This window comes from Dromaius novaehollandiae, chromosome 3, assembly GCF_036370855.1.
Source record: "Dromaius novaehollandiae isolate bDroNov1 chromosome 3, bDroNov1.hap1, whole genome shotgun sequence".
Taxonomy (NCBI): Eukaryota; Metazoa; Chordata; class Aves; order Casuariiformes; family Dromaiidae; genus Dromaius; species Dromaius novaehollandiae.
The window spans coordinates 107,907,935-107,926,353 of NC_088100.1; the positions used below are offsets into that span (position 1 = coordinate 107,907,935).

General features: G+C 35.2%; 1 protein-coding gene across 14 annotated transcripts in view; it reads left to right on the forward strand.

The window, feature by feature from the left end:
* The window catches only part of CCDC88A (coiled-coil domain containing 88A), a 100,818-nt gene that overhangs the window by 50,888 nt on the left and 31,511 nt on the right, over positions 1-18,419 (forward strand). For all 14 annotated transcript variants that reach the window (XM_064509738.1, XM_064509739.1, XM_064509740.1 and 11 more), the window contains 9 exons: positions 685-831; positions 2,305-2,449; positions 4,165-4,349; positions 7,074-7,211; positions 9,805-10,875; positions 11,450-11,577; positions 15,668-15,809; positions 16,676-16,852; positions 17,412-17,573. In XM_064509738.1, coding sequence (XP_064365808.1) covers positions 685-831; positions 2,305-2,449; positions 4,165-4,349; positions 7,074-7,211; positions 9,805-10,875; positions 11,450-11,577; positions 15,668-15,809; positions 16,676-16,852; positions 17,412-17,573 — 2,295 coding nt within the window. The remainder of the gene's footprint in view (positions 1-684; positions 832-2,304; positions 2,450-4,164; positions 4,350-7,073; positions 7,212-9,804; positions 10,876-11,449; positions 11,578-15,667; positions 15,810-16,675; positions 16,853-17,411; positions 17,574-18,419) is intronic.

The following is an 18,419-nucleotide window of genomic DNA, read 5'->3' on the forward strand; positions in this document are numbered from 1 at the left end:
TGTTCTATCTGACAATAAATTATGGAATGAAAGGTGCATCTACCTCAGTCTTTGTCTCTGACAGTGGCCAATAGTAGATGCTTAGAGAAAGTACAAGAACACAGCTTTCCTGTTATACTCTCCCAGCCTCCAGCAGTCTGTTCAGGAAAATCTTACTCACAGGTAGTACCTTTGAGCTTAATAGACTTGGCCCTTTCTCCCATGAATTAGATAGCTTTTCAATACTTGTAAGCTTCTGGCATTTGCAAAATCATATGGCAGTAAGCTCCACAATTTAAATATATGGTATGTGAAGAAGTACATGCTTTTGTGTGTCTTGAACTTGACACCTACAAGGTTTTTTTTGATGCCAGTGTTTTAGTCACCTGTAGTCCAGACACTTTCAATGCATCTTTCCAGGTCAAATGTCAGATCTCAAGGATATTCATGGCCTGATTGTGATTATCAACAGCATATTTGTTCTTAATGCTTTAGTGAAAATTATATTTCCCATATGTTAAATTTTATGTAAGTTACAGTTATGAAATTGCTGTAATTTTTTTAATGAAATACAGAACTTTGTTATAGCTGCAAAATGAATGTTTGCTATTAGTGCGGTGTTTCTAGAACTAGGTATGATGAGTATCAAAGTTTGTTTTAATAATAAAGTACCTTTTTGTGGTTCTTTTTGGTTTAATTATTTAGGAGTTAAAGGAGGACAATCAAGTGTTGCTAGAAACAAAGACAATGTTGGAAGATCAATTAGAGGGGACCCGAGCCCGTTCTGATAAATTACATGAGTTAGAAAAAGAGAATCTGCAATTAAAAGCTAAATTACATGATATGGAGATGGTAAGTGTAAATGGAGGAAGACAAAGATAACCGATATGCTTTGAATTTCATTTGCGTATTGAATAACAGAAGTGCTTCCAATCAAAATGGTATGGGGGAGAGGAGGAAGCTATCTTGATTTGCTTACATTTTTCGGATATGATTTCCTGCAGTAGCTTTGGTTCTGCCTAGGGAAGTACAAATCTCAAAGGTGATACTCCTCCTAAAAGCAGTACAATGTTTAATCTGATAGCTAAAATATAGTAAGGAATATAGAGTTTCATTAGTAAGAATGATAGAATCAAAATTTTTTGGATGTGAAAATAGTCTGTTGTCACTAAATACTTAGTTAAACCGGAGGTTATCAGTGTTTCAAATCCTGGCAATACAGTGATGTATTTTTCAGAAAGTTTTTCCCAATATAATTTCTGTTTTTAACCAACTCTTCTCCAAAACAGTCAGTATTCTAAAATATCAATCATAATTTGCATGTTTGAGCTTTTTTTTCCTTTCTCTATCTCCCGTTTCTTTTTTTTTTAAGATTTTTCTGAAAGAGCTGGCAGAGTTATTACCTTCTGTTTACTTTAATTTTCTGACAATTTTGAAAGTTATAGCTGTGATTTACTCTTATAAAAGCAAGGTGTTTGGAAAGAGTGGTTAATAAAGAGCCAGATGAGGCACTGTCATCATTTGACCCAATCCTGTTACAGTATTTTTTATTTTTTTTATTGAAGTAGTCTTGTGATATTCTGTATGCTTTCTGTATGCTTTCTGTATGCTTTCTGTATGCTTTCTGTATGCTTTCTGTATGCTTTCTGTATGCTTTCTGTATGCTTTCTGTATGCTTTCTGTATGCTTTCTGTATGCTTTCTGTATGCTTTCTGTATGCTTTCTGTATGCTTTCTGTATGCTTTCTGTATGCTTTCTGTATGCTTTCTGTATGCTTTCTGTATGCTTTCTGTATGCTTTCTGTATGCTTTCTGTATGCTTTCTGTATGCTTTCTGTATGCTTTCTGTATGCTTTCTGTATGCTTTCTGTATGCTTTCTGTATGCTTTCTGTATGCTTTCTGTATGCTTTCTGTATGCTTTCTGTATGCTTTCTGTATGCTTTCTGTATGCTCTCATGAAATTCTGCTTCTGTGTCTGTTTCTTTTTTTATGGGGTGTGTGTGTGTGTGTGTGTGTGTGCAATTAAGTCCTACTTGCCATGTACGCTAGCTCTCTCTTTATTCTGAGAAAAGTGAATTTTGAAAAAGAGTAAGTAGTCATTGCCATAGGTTATGATGAGAGGAGATTCTTTGCACTATTATTCTTTACTGGTTGTCACCCTTCATTTCTAAATCTTCCATATTTTTGCCCGTTCCTCCCTATCTCACTGTGTATTGTCAAATCAGAAAATCCACTTTGCATTTTTCTGTAGCCTAATTGATAATAACTTTGTGTGTTTTGAGACGTACTTTTTTTTCTAAAGTTACATGTGAAATAATTTTTAAGGAGCGTGATATGGACAGAAAAAAGATTGAGGAACTCATGGAGGAAAATATGACTCTAGAAATGGCTCAGAAACAAAGTATGGATGAATCATTGCATCTTGGCTGGGAACTTGAACAGATAAACAGAACTACTGAACTTTCTGAAGGTAAACATAGTAATACTTGCAAACTGAGAAAAATTGAAAAAAAATTCAAACCGTGTATTTGAATAGTATTACACAGGCTGTTTTGAGGGTGGAATATTTGCTTACATAGTTATCTGTACACCTTTAAATACAAAGGGGAAAGCTTCTTCAGCAGAGCTGCCATTGATTATACTACTTGCAAATCTATTTTAGTTTTATATAAAAATAAGAATTCAAAATTGTTTAAAAATAATGTGAAATTTAATTATGTTAAGTACTACTTATATTAAATAGAAATAATTAAATAAAATTACATATATTTTTTCCTCACCCTGAGCTACTGTTGAATAGTCAAACTGATATTTTCCTTGAAGTCCGGTCAGTAAAATAGCTGTCTATTCATGGCTGTCTTCTCAGGGTTTTGTTTATTTGTTTTTGTTTTGTTTTTTTGTTTCCTGTTGCCACTCACAAGAAATCTATGTTATGTACTATGGGAATGTTCTAGCGAGCAAATATCTGTTAGGGCCAGTTGCCTTGCTTTCTTTATCTTCTGCCAGATTCTGTGTCTAGAGATGTGGCAGCAAATTGCTGTAATCCTTACTGAACTCTGAAGATGATAATGCCTGGAGCAGTCTCCATGCTTTTCTGTTTCAGTTGGTCAGTGCTGCAAAATGTAAATGAAAGCTGCTGCTGCCAGAACACATCTGCTATGTCTGTCTTCACAGGCTTACTAGAAAATCAGTGTCTTGAGAGGGTTTTTTTGATGAAAAAATTATCATCTCAGTGTTACAGTGTCTTTTCTACAGGTTGGCTGTATCCCAGTTAAATCCCTGTTAAATCTCCACCGAAGAAGTTTCCCTATTCTATTGTAGATTCTTTTTAAAATTTCATCTAGGGATAAATAACGCATGGATTCCTTTTTTTTTTTTTTTTTTTTTTTTTTCCTGAAGCAGAAAAAATTGCAAAGGCGGGAGTGGTCTTCTAATTCTTCTCACCTTCCAGCTCAAGAAACCTTCCTAGAAGTCAGGGCAAAGCTCAAAGGCTGGACAGTGATAGGAAATTGCAGGTCCTGATTTTCAAAGTTACCGTATCTTTTGCCCTATGAATTGGAGAGATGTGACAGTTCTGTGTGTTTTTTTTCTCTCTTTTCTCTCTCTCTCTCTCTCTTTTTTTCCTCAGTTCTATATATCCTCTCAGATACATCCTGTATGAAAAGTCTCTTGTGATTCTGTTTCACTTAAATGCAAGTGTAATGTCTTGGAACTATGTTATGTTGCTATTTGAGTTTCTATACTCTTAACACAGATCGTGACTCTTCAGTTTAATGTTCTCAAACTTAAGGAAGATTCATTAAGGCTTCTTAGAGAAACTGTTTGCAGAGATAGCTGTGGCAAAAATTTTGATTTCTCCAATGTAGTATTTCTGAATATACAGTGGATCACATACAAAGGATTCATTTGTAGATATTTTCTCAGTTGCAGGAAAAAAATCTTGTCCTGGTTTGGAACTGAAGGATGAGTGGGACATTTCCTTCTAAGCCTCTGTAGTGTCTTGTGTTGGGTAAGGGAGGTGAGTCATTAACCCTGAGAAACTATATTCACGAGGAAGGCTCTGCAGGATCATCATAGGCTTCTGAATTCCATAAGTATACCAGTGCAAAGTCTGTCCTCTAAGAACTCCAGCTGATGATAAGTAACTTTCTTTTTATTCATGGTGTTTTTCTTTTAATCCTACAGTACCACAGAAGTCACTTGGTCATGAAGTAAATGAACTGGCATCAAGCAGATTACTGAAGCTGGAAATGGAAAACCAAAGTTTACTGAAGACAGTGGAAGAACTACAAAACGCAGTAGGTTCTGAGGAAGGCAGTAGTTCAAGAATACTGAAAATGGAGAAAGAAAACCAAAGACTTAGCAAAAAGGTAGTCATCATTATGTTAGGATCTACATGGTGTTATGTTGTTTGTAAGTTTGGGTTTTTTGTTTTTTGTTTTTTTTTAAAAAAAAAAGCTTATTTGTGCAGGAGAGCTTTTTTTTTTTAAATTGTGCTTTTTTATTAATTATGAGTGTGACTATTTTATTCAGAAAGTTCTTATACCTACAAGGGGAAAAATCAATGTGTTGATATTGGGGGGACAATGAATAATGAAAATGCTTATAGTACTTGGGAAAATTATTTGTTGGGTTTGTTTTTGTGATTATTAATTGCACATGCATAGAGATACCAGCCAGTCTTCAACTAAGCAAAAAACTTAGTCATGTGTCCATGTTCATAGAAATTTTATGCACTGTAAAAACTGGGAAAGAAAGAGAGAAATGGGATGTGCCAAGGGATTGTGGAACAAGGGAATGAAAGGAACTAGTCAAATTTATCCATACTGATCTACAATATTTTATTCTCCAAATTATGTATGTCATAGAGTAATTTATTCAGTGATTATCATCACAAAATAGAAGTAGAAAAATATAGAGACTAATTAGAATGGGGTGAAATGTCTAAAGCTTCTAGAATATCTGCTGAAGGAAAAGCTGTGTCAGACATTTATCTTGATGAGAGTAGGTAAGAAGTAGTGGAGGGGGAGAATTTAAGGGAATCTCTTCTGTCTTCCGTATTTTTATGCTTTTTCTGATTTCTTAAAAATAGAGAATTTTTTTCAGCAAGCTGAGTGCTACATTGAGCTTTTATACAGTACTGGAAGGGTAGTTGAGGGGCAGGAGAGAAAGGAAGGTAGGGGAAAAATGAAGCGGTAGAGATGCTTGTTCAAGGATCAGCCAGCAAGAAAATAAAATCCAAACCAACTGTTTTTTTGTCTTGCTTTGTATAACCTCTCATTGCCTTTTTTGTGAACTTGCTGTGGTTACGTGAGCAATAAACTTCCCAGGAAAATATCAGATACCAGCATTAAACACTGTCTGGTTTTATTCATCTTGAAAAATCAGAGAACCACTACTGATGCAAGATGCTCTAAAGCAGATGAAAGGCCATTGATTATTCTTTGTGATGGGATTTCTGTGTATCCAGGCTGCTCCTGCTGCTTAGTCAAAGCTGTTTGGATCCCAGATGTTCTTGACATTTTGCAGTCATGTTACCTTGATGCTCTTATAAAATCTCTTTATAGTAAACAAATCTGAGCCCCATTATCTTCAGGACCTAGATATTAGATAGCTGTTACTGGCATAAATCTACTCCTCTCTAGTTAGAATCAGAGAACTCTGCGAGACTGACCTACCTACCTACCAAATAGCTAAGATTCTAGCACGGTCTGGCACAAACCCCCTAAATCTCTCTAATAAGAAATTCCTGGCTGTCATAGTTATCTTTCTGTGCTAAGTCAAAAACTACTTCTAGACACGTGGCCTCGTCAAGTTGTAGGATGGTCAGTTGATGAAAATCAGGAAGTTGCTTCTAGTGAAAGAACCAGTTCGTCAGCAGGTCCTCAGCACTGTGTAAAAAGAATATTCTGAATAACGATCATTTGTGTAAAAAGTGTGAAATAGAACAAAACATTAATAACGGATCCCACATACATAGCATTCTATCTGGTATGCTTTCTTCTAAAGTATACTGTAAATTCCTCTTTCAGAGTTAATCCAGAACCTTACGCATGCAAGATAGAGACAGTGATCACAGGAACGCTACTCCTAGTGCCAAGTTGGCAGACAGATATACTAAGACAAGTTAGGCAGTTGATTGAGAAGTTTGGGTACCAGGTAGAGTGTGATTGCATCCCTACTGAGGTGATTGAACAGCTTACTTCTCCTTTTGCAAAAACCAATGAAAGTTCCAATATCCCTGTAAAACATACATTCCTCTTTTAGAAAATCTTAATATCAGAGGAAGAGGCAAGCAGAAGGCTGATCAAACATTAGTATTCTCATCCTAAAAGGAAGTGTTTAACTCGGGTTTTAGGCTAACTGATGTTGTGCTTTTTGCATATTTCAAATCAGCAAATTGCTTCATTGAAGAACAAAATCCATTCTAGTATCTCTTTGTGACTCTTATGTCTCAGTATTTATCAGCAAGTACATGTATATTTCAGAAAATCTGTTTACAGAAATATTTGCCCTGTCTGCAGTCAGATTTATGTCTGGACTCCTATAGGACTGGGGAATGTGGACCATGGACTTATCATAGAATATAGACTTTACAGCAGCTGATTTTTTAAAAATACAACGTGCATGTTGTTTCTGAGTTACTAATTAGAACTTAGATGTGACAAAAAAAAAAGACACTTCATTATTTTCACTTGTAAACTATTTGCTGTCTGGTTACATTACCAGAGTTTCAGAACCATTTGGTAAAACAAATTTATATATTTAATTCTCAAGGAATTCTCATACATATTTCTTGAAATACATTAAATAAGATCAAACAACAGTCAACCCTTAGGAATTAAGAGACTTGAAAGAGTAGTGTAAACCTCACTAAAATGGATTTTGTTATTCTAAAGTATGCTTGGAAAATATCCAGAGTGTAGTAAAATCTGACCAATTTTATATACAAAAGGAGATTTTTTCTTTCCTTTAGTTTGCTTTGTTAATTTTTAAAACAGTAAAATTACATCTATACATTTATAAATGTAAGAGTAATATTATCATAACTTTTAGGTAGGTTTTAAAATTTCTATTTGTTTCATTTTCCGTAGCTTGAAGGGCTAGAGAATGAAATTAGCCAAGAGAAACAAAGTCTCCAGAATAGTCAAAATTTGAGTAAAGATCTAATGAAAGAGAAAGCACAACTTGAAAAGACACTTGAAGCACTACGAGAAAACTCAGAGCGGCAAGTGAGTAGCAAAATCAAAAGTGTAATTTTGTGTTGTGCTAGTCTCCTTTTGTACTTCTTAATAGGCATAAAGAGATTGTGAATGTCGCAGATTTGCCTGAAGAGAATACTTGCAGCAAAATGCCTTGTTTAAGACCTGCAGCCAGTGAGATGTGACTCAGTTTTAGCTAAAGCTTTAGTGTTAGTTTTAGGGCTTTCTAGTATCTTCTTACATTTCAATTTTTCTTATGTTTCTTAGGCTTTCATGGGCCGCATGTTAATTATAATTGCTTAGAGGGTGTCATTCAGCTAAAACAGTAAAGTTGGAGTAGGCCAGACACCTTGCAGTGGAGAAAACTGAGGTTCCAGAGACTTGGTCAATTTTTGAAGTAATGTTTGAGCTGTGCTGAGAGTTACAGCAGCCCGTCCCTTGAAGAGACCTCATGAACAGCAGTGTCGCAGAGCTCTGCTCTGCTGCTGACTCTCCCTCCTGTGTCACCTACCTTCTGGAGCATCTGGGGCAGGAAGCATCACAGCCATCTTTGTAACAGTCCCCTGTATTAGGATAATTTCTTGCTGTGGCTTGCAGGTAGATGGCAGAATTTATTTTTGGACACTAGAAACTGGCATCTTGATCTTGGTAAAAGATTTGGGCTATATCTGAGAGGAGTGGAGAGTATCTGTATCTAATCAGTGCAGAGACCTTGTACAGGTCTTTGCAGAGCAATTCAGAGGACCTGCGGAAGGGCAGCCAGTAAGAAACAAGAGTTATAGAAGCTTCTGGAAATACCATCTTTAGTGATCAAGGCCTTCAAAATTAGAATTGTAGTTATCTGTTTTAAATTATATTGATACTTCGTGATGAGATTTCACATTTTTTGGTTTAATATAAAATTTAAAAGTACACTACTTTGGAATACAGAATATTGTATTTTAAAAATTTTGAAAATTTGTAAAGGCCTTATTTAATGAGAAGATCAAATTCCAGACTTAATTTAAAAAAAAGAATTACGCTTGGCATTGAAGTAGATGATCCAATAAGCTAATAAATTTTATTTTCATTTAAAGAGAATAGTGGGATAATTTTAAAGAAAACATGCCTGTTTGCTTTGTTTAGAAGTGTTCATTGTTACAATAATTGAATTGTACACTATATTAGAAAAGAAGCATATTCTAGGGGAAAAAGAGACTAAAACTTTTTGGAAGAAGTCAAAGTCCCAGTTCAACCACCAAGAATGTGTGGTGTTTTAAGCGTTGGAATAGCAGTGGCATTTCTGCATGACTGTTTATAATGCACATTTAGGAGCTGTGCTCGATTAGCATCATCTTTCATGTCTTACAGATCTTATGCTGAAACTGTTTGGAGGGAACTGTATAAAGTATATCTAATTTTGTCAAAAATTGCTAAAGGTATTGATCATTATGTTAAGATTGGATTATAGAAACAAATATGGAAAGTAATTGTGCGTATTCAGTAACATACTAAAAAAAGTATAGTAACAAAGAGTATTAGTATGCTGAAAGCATGCTAATAAAGAAGTGTTACAAAAATTGTATTTGTCATTAGAGCCTCTCATTAATCATTTCAGAACACTTTGCCATTGCTGGGAACAAAACCGTATATCCTGTAATTAATGCTTATATGCAAAATTAAATATGGCAGAAGAGTCTGTAATTTTTCTCAGTCTCTTTTTCTTTGCAACTAGCACTTCCACTCTTCTCGAATGTTTTTGAAACATCCCGTATGTTATCTTATTTGTGTATTCTTAAATATTGATCTGAACATTTTTCTGCACTATTTTGTGGTCTGTTGTTACATACCCAGTAATTTCAATTCGTTTGGAGCCATTAAAAAAAAAAAAAGTAAAAAGAAATAGAAATGCACAGGCTGGTTTTATCCTGAAAGTAGATATGGGAGTATGTTCTCTAAGTAAAATAACTTAGTCATAGCAGTGATTTACTTTTTTTTTTTTTTTTTTTCTTTTTGGAGTCCCTTTTGGAACAATACATGCTAACAATTTTTTTTAATTGAAAAATTATTATAGATTTGATATATTTGTTCCCAAAATGTGATTGATCAGGATATCCTTGTATCCCAAATATCAATTCTATGCGTCTAAATAAAATAAAGACACTTTCATGTCCTCCTCACTTTTTTTTCAAATTTGGTTTAGAACTTTACTGCAGTTTTGATCTTTATACTTTTATGACTATTTCTAGTAAATGTCTCTCTGGAAACGATAACGTGTGAGAAAAATTGGCTAAACCTGGATAAAAGCAACTAAAAATGAAAAGAAGCCAACAAAGGGGTAGAGCTTTGTTTTGTTTTATATTGTTAGTTTTATTTTTGTGTCATCCAAGAGGAAGATATTTGAAGATAATGCTTTGATTTATGGTTTTATTGTCAAACTGATGCCTGTTTAGATATGCAGTGTTTGTAATGCTACAAATAAATATCAGTAGAATAAGTGAAAGAAAAATTTTTTTAAATTTAAAGCAAAGGGGAAGTATGATGTAATCTTTTTATTATCTTAGTAGCTTTCAGTTTATATATGGAAAGAAATATTTCTTGGTATGGTACTAACCATAGCTTACAATTTTTCCCCCAAAATTAGATCAGGCTATTAGAACAAGAAAATGAACATTTGAATCAAACTGTAGCTTCTCTAAGACAGCGCTCACAAATCAGTGCTGAAGCAAGAGTGAAAGAAATTGAAAAAGAAAATAAAATTCTTCATGAGTCTATTAAGGAGACCAGCAGTAAGTTAAATAAGATTGAATTTGAAAAAAAACAAGTCAAGAAAGAACTGGAACACTATAAAGAGAAAGGGGAAAGAGCAGAAGAACTTGAGAATGAGTTGCATCATCTGGAGAAAGAAAATGAATTATTACAGAAAAAAATTACCAACTTAAAAATTACTTGTGAGAAGATAGAGGCCTTAGAACAAGAAAACTCCGATCTGGAAATGGAAAACAGAAAGCTGAAAAAAACTTTGGATAGCCTAAAAAATCTCACATTTCAATTAGAATCCTTAGAAAAGGAGAATTCGCAACTTGATGAAGAAAATTTAGAATTAAGAAGAACAATTGAATCTTTGAAGTGTACGAGCATTAAAGTGGCACAGTTGCAACTAGAAAATAAGGAACTGGAAAGTGAAAAGGAGCAACTGAAAAAAAGCCTTGAACTCATGAAAGCCTCATTTAAGAAAACTGAACGTTTAGAAGTCAGCTACCAAGGTCTAGACACAGAAAACCAAAGGCTACAGAAAGCCCTGGAAAACAGTAACAAGAAGATTCAGCAGTTAGAAAGTGAATTACAAGATTTAGAGTCTGAAAATCAGACTCTGCAAAAGAACTTAGAAGAATTAAAAATCTCTAGTAAGCGCCTAGAGCAATTGGAAAAGGAAAATAAGTTGTTAGAACAAGAGACTTCCCAACTGGAGAAAGATAAGAAACAGCTAGAAAAAGAAAATAAAAGGCTTCGACAGCAAGCAGAAATTAAAGATAGTACTTTAGAAGAAAACAATATAAAAATTAGTAATCTGGAAAAGGAAAATAAATCTCTATTTAAAGAAATAGTTGTATATAAAGAGTCATGTGTACGTCTGAAAGAACTAGAAAAGGAAAATAAAGAACTTGTGAAAAGAGCTACCATTGATAAGAAAACTCTTGTCACCTTAAGAGAGGTAAATAGAAAGTAGTTACCATTTTTGTCTTAATTTGTAATGTAGAGAAATGATAAATATATTTTTGAAAATAGTTTGTATGCTTTGATATGTATACTGTTAGCATCTTTAATGGTTACACTAGCGAAAGTTAAATAATCAGAATTTCATAATATATCAGAATAATCGTAATAGAGTAATATCGCTATATTATGTTTAAATCTGTAGGGTTGCTTATAGACTGTCATGGAGTTCAGATGCATCTTTGTAAAATGAATATTGCACAGGTTCTTTATATCAGTATTTGTTTTGATTGAAACTTTGTTCCTTGACTCTAATGTTTGAGACCGGATTTGAAAGGGGAGTTCTGCAGGAAAAAAAGGAAGTAAGCAACTAAGATGAAACTGTACATGTAGTTGGAATGCAGTGTCTAATATAACTGAAATCTAGCAGTTGGAAGGAAGGGAGAGTTAATATTAATGGATTTTTCGAGATGTACGTAGTCATAAAGACATGTCTAGGCACTTCTAGATCTATGCCTGCATTATTTTCTTTGTATTATAATACTGACTGTATTTTTTTGTGTCTGTGTAAGGACTTGGTGAATGAAAAACTGAAGGCCCAACAAATGAACAATGATCTAGAAAAACTTGCCCATGAACTTGAAAAAATAGGCTTAAATAAAGAGCGTCTCTTGCATGATGAACAGAGCAGTGATGACAGGTGAGAATGTCAAGGCCTGCATGGAACAGCCTAGAAATGAGGTTCTTTTTTATTCATAAAGATAAAATGATTTTACAGACTTTTTTTTATGCGCTCTTAAGTTTTCAGAGACATTGATAGATCTGAAATGGTTCTTGCTACTCTGTGAAATTGATAAGGTGGTTAATATCTTCTTACATTCAGTCTGTGAAAGTGAGTTCCTGCTTTTGCTAAGAAATATCTTCTTACATTCAGTCTGTGAAAGCGAGTTCCTGCTTTTGTTGCTAAGAAATTTCTTGAAGTATGCCAATAGTTATTCTTTATGTATGACTAAAATGTTTGATATTTTAGTTAGCGGTAGGAACAATAGCAGTAAAAGTTAATAGGCCCAAAGTGGGTTTTCTTGTCCTTTTTGGCTGCTTGACTGATAGAAATACAGGTTTTCTCATGCTTTTGTCATATGAAGGGTAGCTCAAAATCTCTCACATTCCCTTACAATTATTTCCTTCTAATTCTTCCTACCAAAAAGAAACTCTGCTTACTTTCCCACTTATGCCGGCTGGGAAGTAGCCAATACTCAAGCTTCCCTGAAACTTCATACTGGCTGCATCACACGACTACATCTGCCAATATAAAGCAGCTGCTATCCTGACATCTGTTTCCTCTACTGTATGTTGTGTTTTGTCTTATCCTGCAGGGATTTAGGAAAATGTGTGACAGGAAAAGCGGACTACTATGGGCCTCTAGCCAGTCTTTCTCTCGTGGTGCTATTCAGTTGTGCTTTGTATTTTTTTGGAAAAAATAGGCTGGCGTCATGATCTGTTACTACCACTGATTGTCATGAATGTGTAGACTGATTTTGGGCCTTCTATATCAGAAAGGAACCAGATGACATTTTTTGTTCAGTTTTCCTTTCTTACTGCCAATGCTCTGCTACTAGCATGGGGCCAGAGTCCTGTATGGATTTGGTAGGACACCTACCTTTTCCAGCTCACAGATGAGTTCCTCTCTGTCAACAAAAGTTCTCAGAACTTTGACTTCTGTGATTTCTTCTGAGTTAAGGGTAGTAGTGTAGCATACAGTGCATAGTACGAGTTTGTGCTGTCCTTTGGTTAATGTGCCATATAAAGAAGAGCTCATCCTTGAGCTGAAAGAGTTGAAGCTTACATTGCTTAGATGAAGTAGTCCTGATTGAGCAACATTGTTCTAAATAACGTTCTAGATTTCTAATGTTTGGGTGAGTGTCCCTGCAAAAGAGAAAAATACTATTTTGCAGATGTGCTTTTAGAAATGACACTGTGAAAAGGTTTATGAATCTACTTCTACTTTCCAGAAAATGGCACTTGTCCTTTAGAAGTTCTCATACCTCTCTATAGATTCACATGTTGCAGGTTCGTATCTCATAGGTTAGTTGGTTTGGGCCATTATATTAATTATGTCCTTGGGTTAAATAATACTAGTATTTCCTTTGCATTTTACAAAATGATGTTATTGGATCTGTAAATTTTAATTCAGATGAAAATTTGGAGTTATGTGTCTCTGTAGGATTGAGAATTTTATCCAGGTTTCGTTGAATTGTTATCTGTAAATGAATTGTCAGTATACTTCTGGCAGCTGTCATGACCTGTTCCATTTCTTTCTTTGCTTCCAGGTTAGCCAGGTGTGGGAATTACTCACACAAATAAGTACTTTTTGGCCCTCTCTACCCCCCCCCCCCCCCCCCGCCCCCGGCCGTTCTTCTGGCTGATATTTCAAGAAGTCAGTGCAGATATTTTGCTTGCATATTAGAAGCACAGCCCAGGGAGCAGGCTAAAGCATTTGTGTAGTGGTTAGCCTGTGCTTGGCACATGTCTACTGCTGGCCATAGATCACTGGTAATTTGTAGCAGGAGATAATACCTTTCTAGAATAGAGCGAATGGCAAACTTTACTGTCCAGCCCTGACCATAGGAAAGCACCTGAAAAGCAGATGGAATATTTGATGGTATAAGATATTTGGGTATCAGGCTGGGTATGATGTGGCAATTCAAGGTGCTCTGGGGTAGGTGTACAGTGCGCCTTATATCTTGAAGCTTGCCTAGAATCTTATCTAAAGCCTACCTCTGAGCTCAGGCTTGTGACCAAATTGTTTGGGATGTGAAGGAATTTGAGCTACACTACTGCTTTGAGCTTCTTCTCAAACCAGAATGTAGACCTGTCTTTAACAGCTACATGTCAAACTGGAGAACTGTGAATGGCGAATACTTGTTTTCAAAGTGAAAAGGTTGGTTTTATTTGAAATTATGCACTCTAACTGTCCTACCTTTCCGTTACTCTCAACTTCTTCATTCATCCAAAAAGTATCTGGGTTGCCTGCTTCATAGTATTATCTGGATGAGGCATTAGTAATCATTTGATCAGGCCTGTAGAAAGTTTAGATTTGTTTTAGCCAAAACTACTTTTCAGTGCATTTTTGGTCTGCCTCTCATTATTGGTGACAGAAATTAAAGTTGCACAACTTCTCTCTCCCTCACTGGAGAGAGAGCTTGTGTTTTTATTGAGCATTCTTGGTAGCACCTGAAAAGCTTTCTATTGAGGCCTAAACTGACCATGTTTTATGCAGTAGCCTTGAAGTGTTTTCCATTTTGTGTTGTGCCTTTAAAATGGTTGTTGAATTCTTTAAACAGACGGATTTACGGGATTGGATGCCCCAATACCCAAATCTCAGTCAGTTTAGTAATTTGTAGCATGCTTCATTATTAGGTGTTCAAAAGGTAGCTGGATATTGGGTCTCTGTTATTAGTCTTTTTCTTTCTTTGTTTGGTGCATAATTGTGTAACTTTCAGTGAGAGAACTTACTTGCAGCTGAATGTGTGCTTCAGCTCAAGAAGATAAAATGCCATATATTCTCTTGGTTATAGACTGCATATTGATTCTTAAGGCTCCGTAACTTTTTGTCATACCATAGGATTCTCATCCAACTACGTGATCTTCCTGGACAGCTTTTTACTATTAATTCTTTTACTGTTGGTGTTCTGGTTCAATTCCTGACTAGATCTAATGCTGTTGTCCATTCAGGAATCTCTTGCCGTATGTTCTGTTTACAAAACTGGCAGATTCTTCAGTGGTCAGATTAAAAAGGGGGTATTTATGATGCATTCTATTTTTATCGTACTTCTGGAAAAGTGGAATGCTTTCCAGGTTGTGAACACATGTACAGTAAGTGAACTGTTTAAAAATGATTAATAACTGTTGTTTTCAGTATTTCCTAAAAGGCTAATAATTCACTAGAATATCTTGCACTGACAGTTCCAGGAGATACTGTTGTAAGCAAATATACTCTAAATATGACCACTTCTCTCCAAAATAAGTAGTTTGGTTTTTTGGGTGCTTTGTAGTATTGTAAATACGGTAAAATCTGGAAGCTTTATGAAACAGGAGTGATAACAGTCTTAAAATATCAGCAGCTGGGCTGAGTGAGCAATTCACACATTTATATATCAAATGAGTATGCACCTGCACAGTACTGTGTTCCGTCTTCCCTAGTGCCTCTTCTTTGTGAGCAGGCAGGAAATGGAAATTGATGAAAATCTTGCTCTCCAAATACTTCACATCCTAATTTAGTTCAGGTCCCTGCTTGACTGACTGGAGCAGATCCAGAAGGAAGAGTGCTGTCGACACACAGACAGGCGTGCGCACGCTCTTGCAGACCCCACACCCTCCCTGCCACCCCTCCAAGCCAGGACCCTACTTGATGTGTTAGTCTTGGTGTAGCAGATAATGCGGCTTTTTGTTTGGACTTGATTGTTGAATTAATATGGTAACAGGGGAAATTAACATTTTTGGTTCAATTGTAAACAAATGTTTTTACCTGCCTTTTCATCTGAGATTCCTAAGATTTCATGGATATTAATACTGTTGAATAATAATAATACTTTGAATAATAGTTACCATTCAGGCATTTTTGGAATAACTGGGGAGGGCTACACAGCTACTGTTTTTTGTAGCAGAAGGCTGACAGTCTAAACAAGTTAACTCAGTTTTCAAAGAACATAGCAGAACATTTTAGAATATAAATACCTAAAATTTTTGAAATACAAACATATATTTCTGTGTGTGATTTCATTGATCAGTAGGTACAAGCTTCTGGAATCAAAATTGGAATCTACACTTAAGAAGTCTCTTGAAATAAAAGAAGAAAAAATTGCTGCTTTGGAGGCTCGTTTAGAAGAATCAACAAATTTAAACCAGCAGCTCCGTCAGGAACTTAAAACAGTAAGGAGAAAAACATTTTTTTTTCTGTAAGATTAAATTACCCATATGCCAGCAACGGTTATTTCTATGCTTTGCTTGACCTTTGGTGTAAGTCAGGGGAGAAAATAGGCATTGTTGGGGGGAAAAATGGCGGAAGAGCTCCAAGAACAATGTCTGTGGAGTAGAAGAAGGAGGGAAGACCCAAAGGCCCTCAGCAGGGAGATGTGTAAAAGTCAGGGAGGGTCATAACAACTGTGCTCAGAACATGCTTAGCACACAGTGTATGGGCAGAGTCTGAAGAGCAAGGGAAGGGGAGGACCCCTTAGCTTTCTGCAATATAAAGCAGGGCAAAGGTGTGACCGCTTTTTAATACAATAATGATATAGGACAGGTGTTACGATCACATGAAACATTGCTGAGTCATTGGTAATAGAGTATTTCAGGTGGATAAATTGTTTGAAGTTGATTTGATTTGGGATGCCAAAAAGACTCATTTCTTGGTAAATTGTATTTTCTGATCTAGCTTGAACATCTGGAGGGATTAGTTAATATAACCTTCTTGTTTGTTCTACTTTATAATAAAAGTTGGGGGACACAGTTGAAAGCACGAAAACGAAATACAAAATGCAGGTCTCCTTCTGTTGTGTTTGTCATTCAGGTTTTGAATCATGTTTGTCAAAGTGTTTATTATACTTAAGCCGTCAGTACCTATACACCGTTTGCATGTCATCTCTCCAAATATAGTATAAAAAAACAAATATTTAAATAAAATAACATATAGCACTTCCTGTTTTGTGGAAAGCAACATGTTCACATAATAAAATAAGATGTAAAAAGAAAAAAAGAAAAATTCTAAACCTAATATAAGTTGTCCTGAATAATTTCAGGTGAAAAAGAACTATGAAGCCCTCAAGCAAAGACAGGAAGAGGAAAGGATGGTTCAGAATTCTCCTCCAAGAAGTGGAGAAGAAAATCAGTCTGTCAATAAATGGGAGAAAGAAAATCAGGAAACTACTAGAGAATTATTGAAAGTTAAAGATAGATTAATCGAAGTAGAAAGGAATGTAAGATGTGTTTTTTAATATTGCTCTGATTTTAACTGTTTGCTGTTAGCTGTTCTAGAACGACTTATGAGAATATTGCTAAGAAAGTATGGAATCTATCACCTAGTTTATGGACTGAGCAGAACCTGAATTAAATACAATTTATGAAAGAGCTGGGTTCTGCAGCAACAGAAGCCATAGAATTCTTAACCAGCATTTAAAAAAAAAAAAGGGGGGGGCGGGGGAGAGCTTCAATTTTTCCCTCTCGCATAATCCTTATTTATGCAAGTTTTGGAGATTGCTCTACTGTTTCTCCCTAGGCACAGTATTAGTTACCTAGTTAGCCTGTAATGATAATATCACTGTTTTGCTTTATTTAAGGTGATTTACAGATTTGTTCCACTCTGTATGTTTCTGTGAATCTATTTTAAATCCTTTTCTCTGTACTGAGGCTGAAGTACAAAGAATCGTATTAGTTTGTCATGCTGCTTTGTTTGTTTTGGAGAAATGTTTGTTTTCTTGAAGTTTTTCTTGAAGTTCATTAAATGACTGGAAACTTAAATTTTCTTTATGCTCAAAGAATGCTACACTGCAGGCAGAGAAACAAGCACTGAAAACGCAGTTAAAGCAACTTGAGACACAGAACAGTAATCTGCAGGCTCAGATTCTTGCACTTCAGAGACAGACTGTTTCTCTACAGGAACAAAATACAACTCTACAAACTCAAAATGCCAAGCTTCAGGTAATTTTTTATTATTTTGCTTTTGAAAAAAAATGCTGAATTAATATTATTTTGAAGTGAAAGGTTTAAAGCTAATGGTAATAATCTATCGTAAATCAAATTTCAGTTGTGGTAGAGACATGGAAATGAAAGCAGCTTGTGATAATCTGTACTAAGAGCAGTCAAACAATATTTTATGATTACTGATCAATAACAACATTTCTAAAAGTTGGTTTTAACCCTTCATAGCTCTCCTGTTTAAACCTTTGAATTTATACTTGGAAGCAGAGTAGATTCTCTTATCCAGCCTCCTGCAAGATCAAAATTTTTTTGAATTTTTACTTCTAAATTAAGGTCAGGGTAGTAGTGAGTGTGTCCAAAGAGACTGCAATATATTTCATATTTTTTCTATTTTTATAGTTAGGATCAAAACCAAGTAAAAACCATATCTAAGAGGAAAACTAAGATGTTATTTAAGTACAGAAAATTTTCAAAAACCAAAACCTTTGGAAACTACTTAAAAATGATTATGCAGAGATTTAATTCAGATAATTCAGAGGCAAAAAGGGTGATGTGTGAGCATGGAAATTATAAAAATAGTAATTCACACAGAGTCTCATATGGGTTTTTCTCTGATAAATACCATATTCTTGCTATTGGAGCTTATGCTTTTTGGAGTTCTTAGAATGGTAACTACCTAAGGAGGGAGTATAAAGTCCACAGTTCACCAGAAATAGTACACAAAATGTTAGAAATGATGAAAAGTGAATAGAACTCACAGTGAGGGAGTCTTTGAGTGAGTGAACAAATAACAAATTTCCTGAATGCTTCAAGTTATCATTCTGTCTCTTGCTGAAAAGCAGAGCA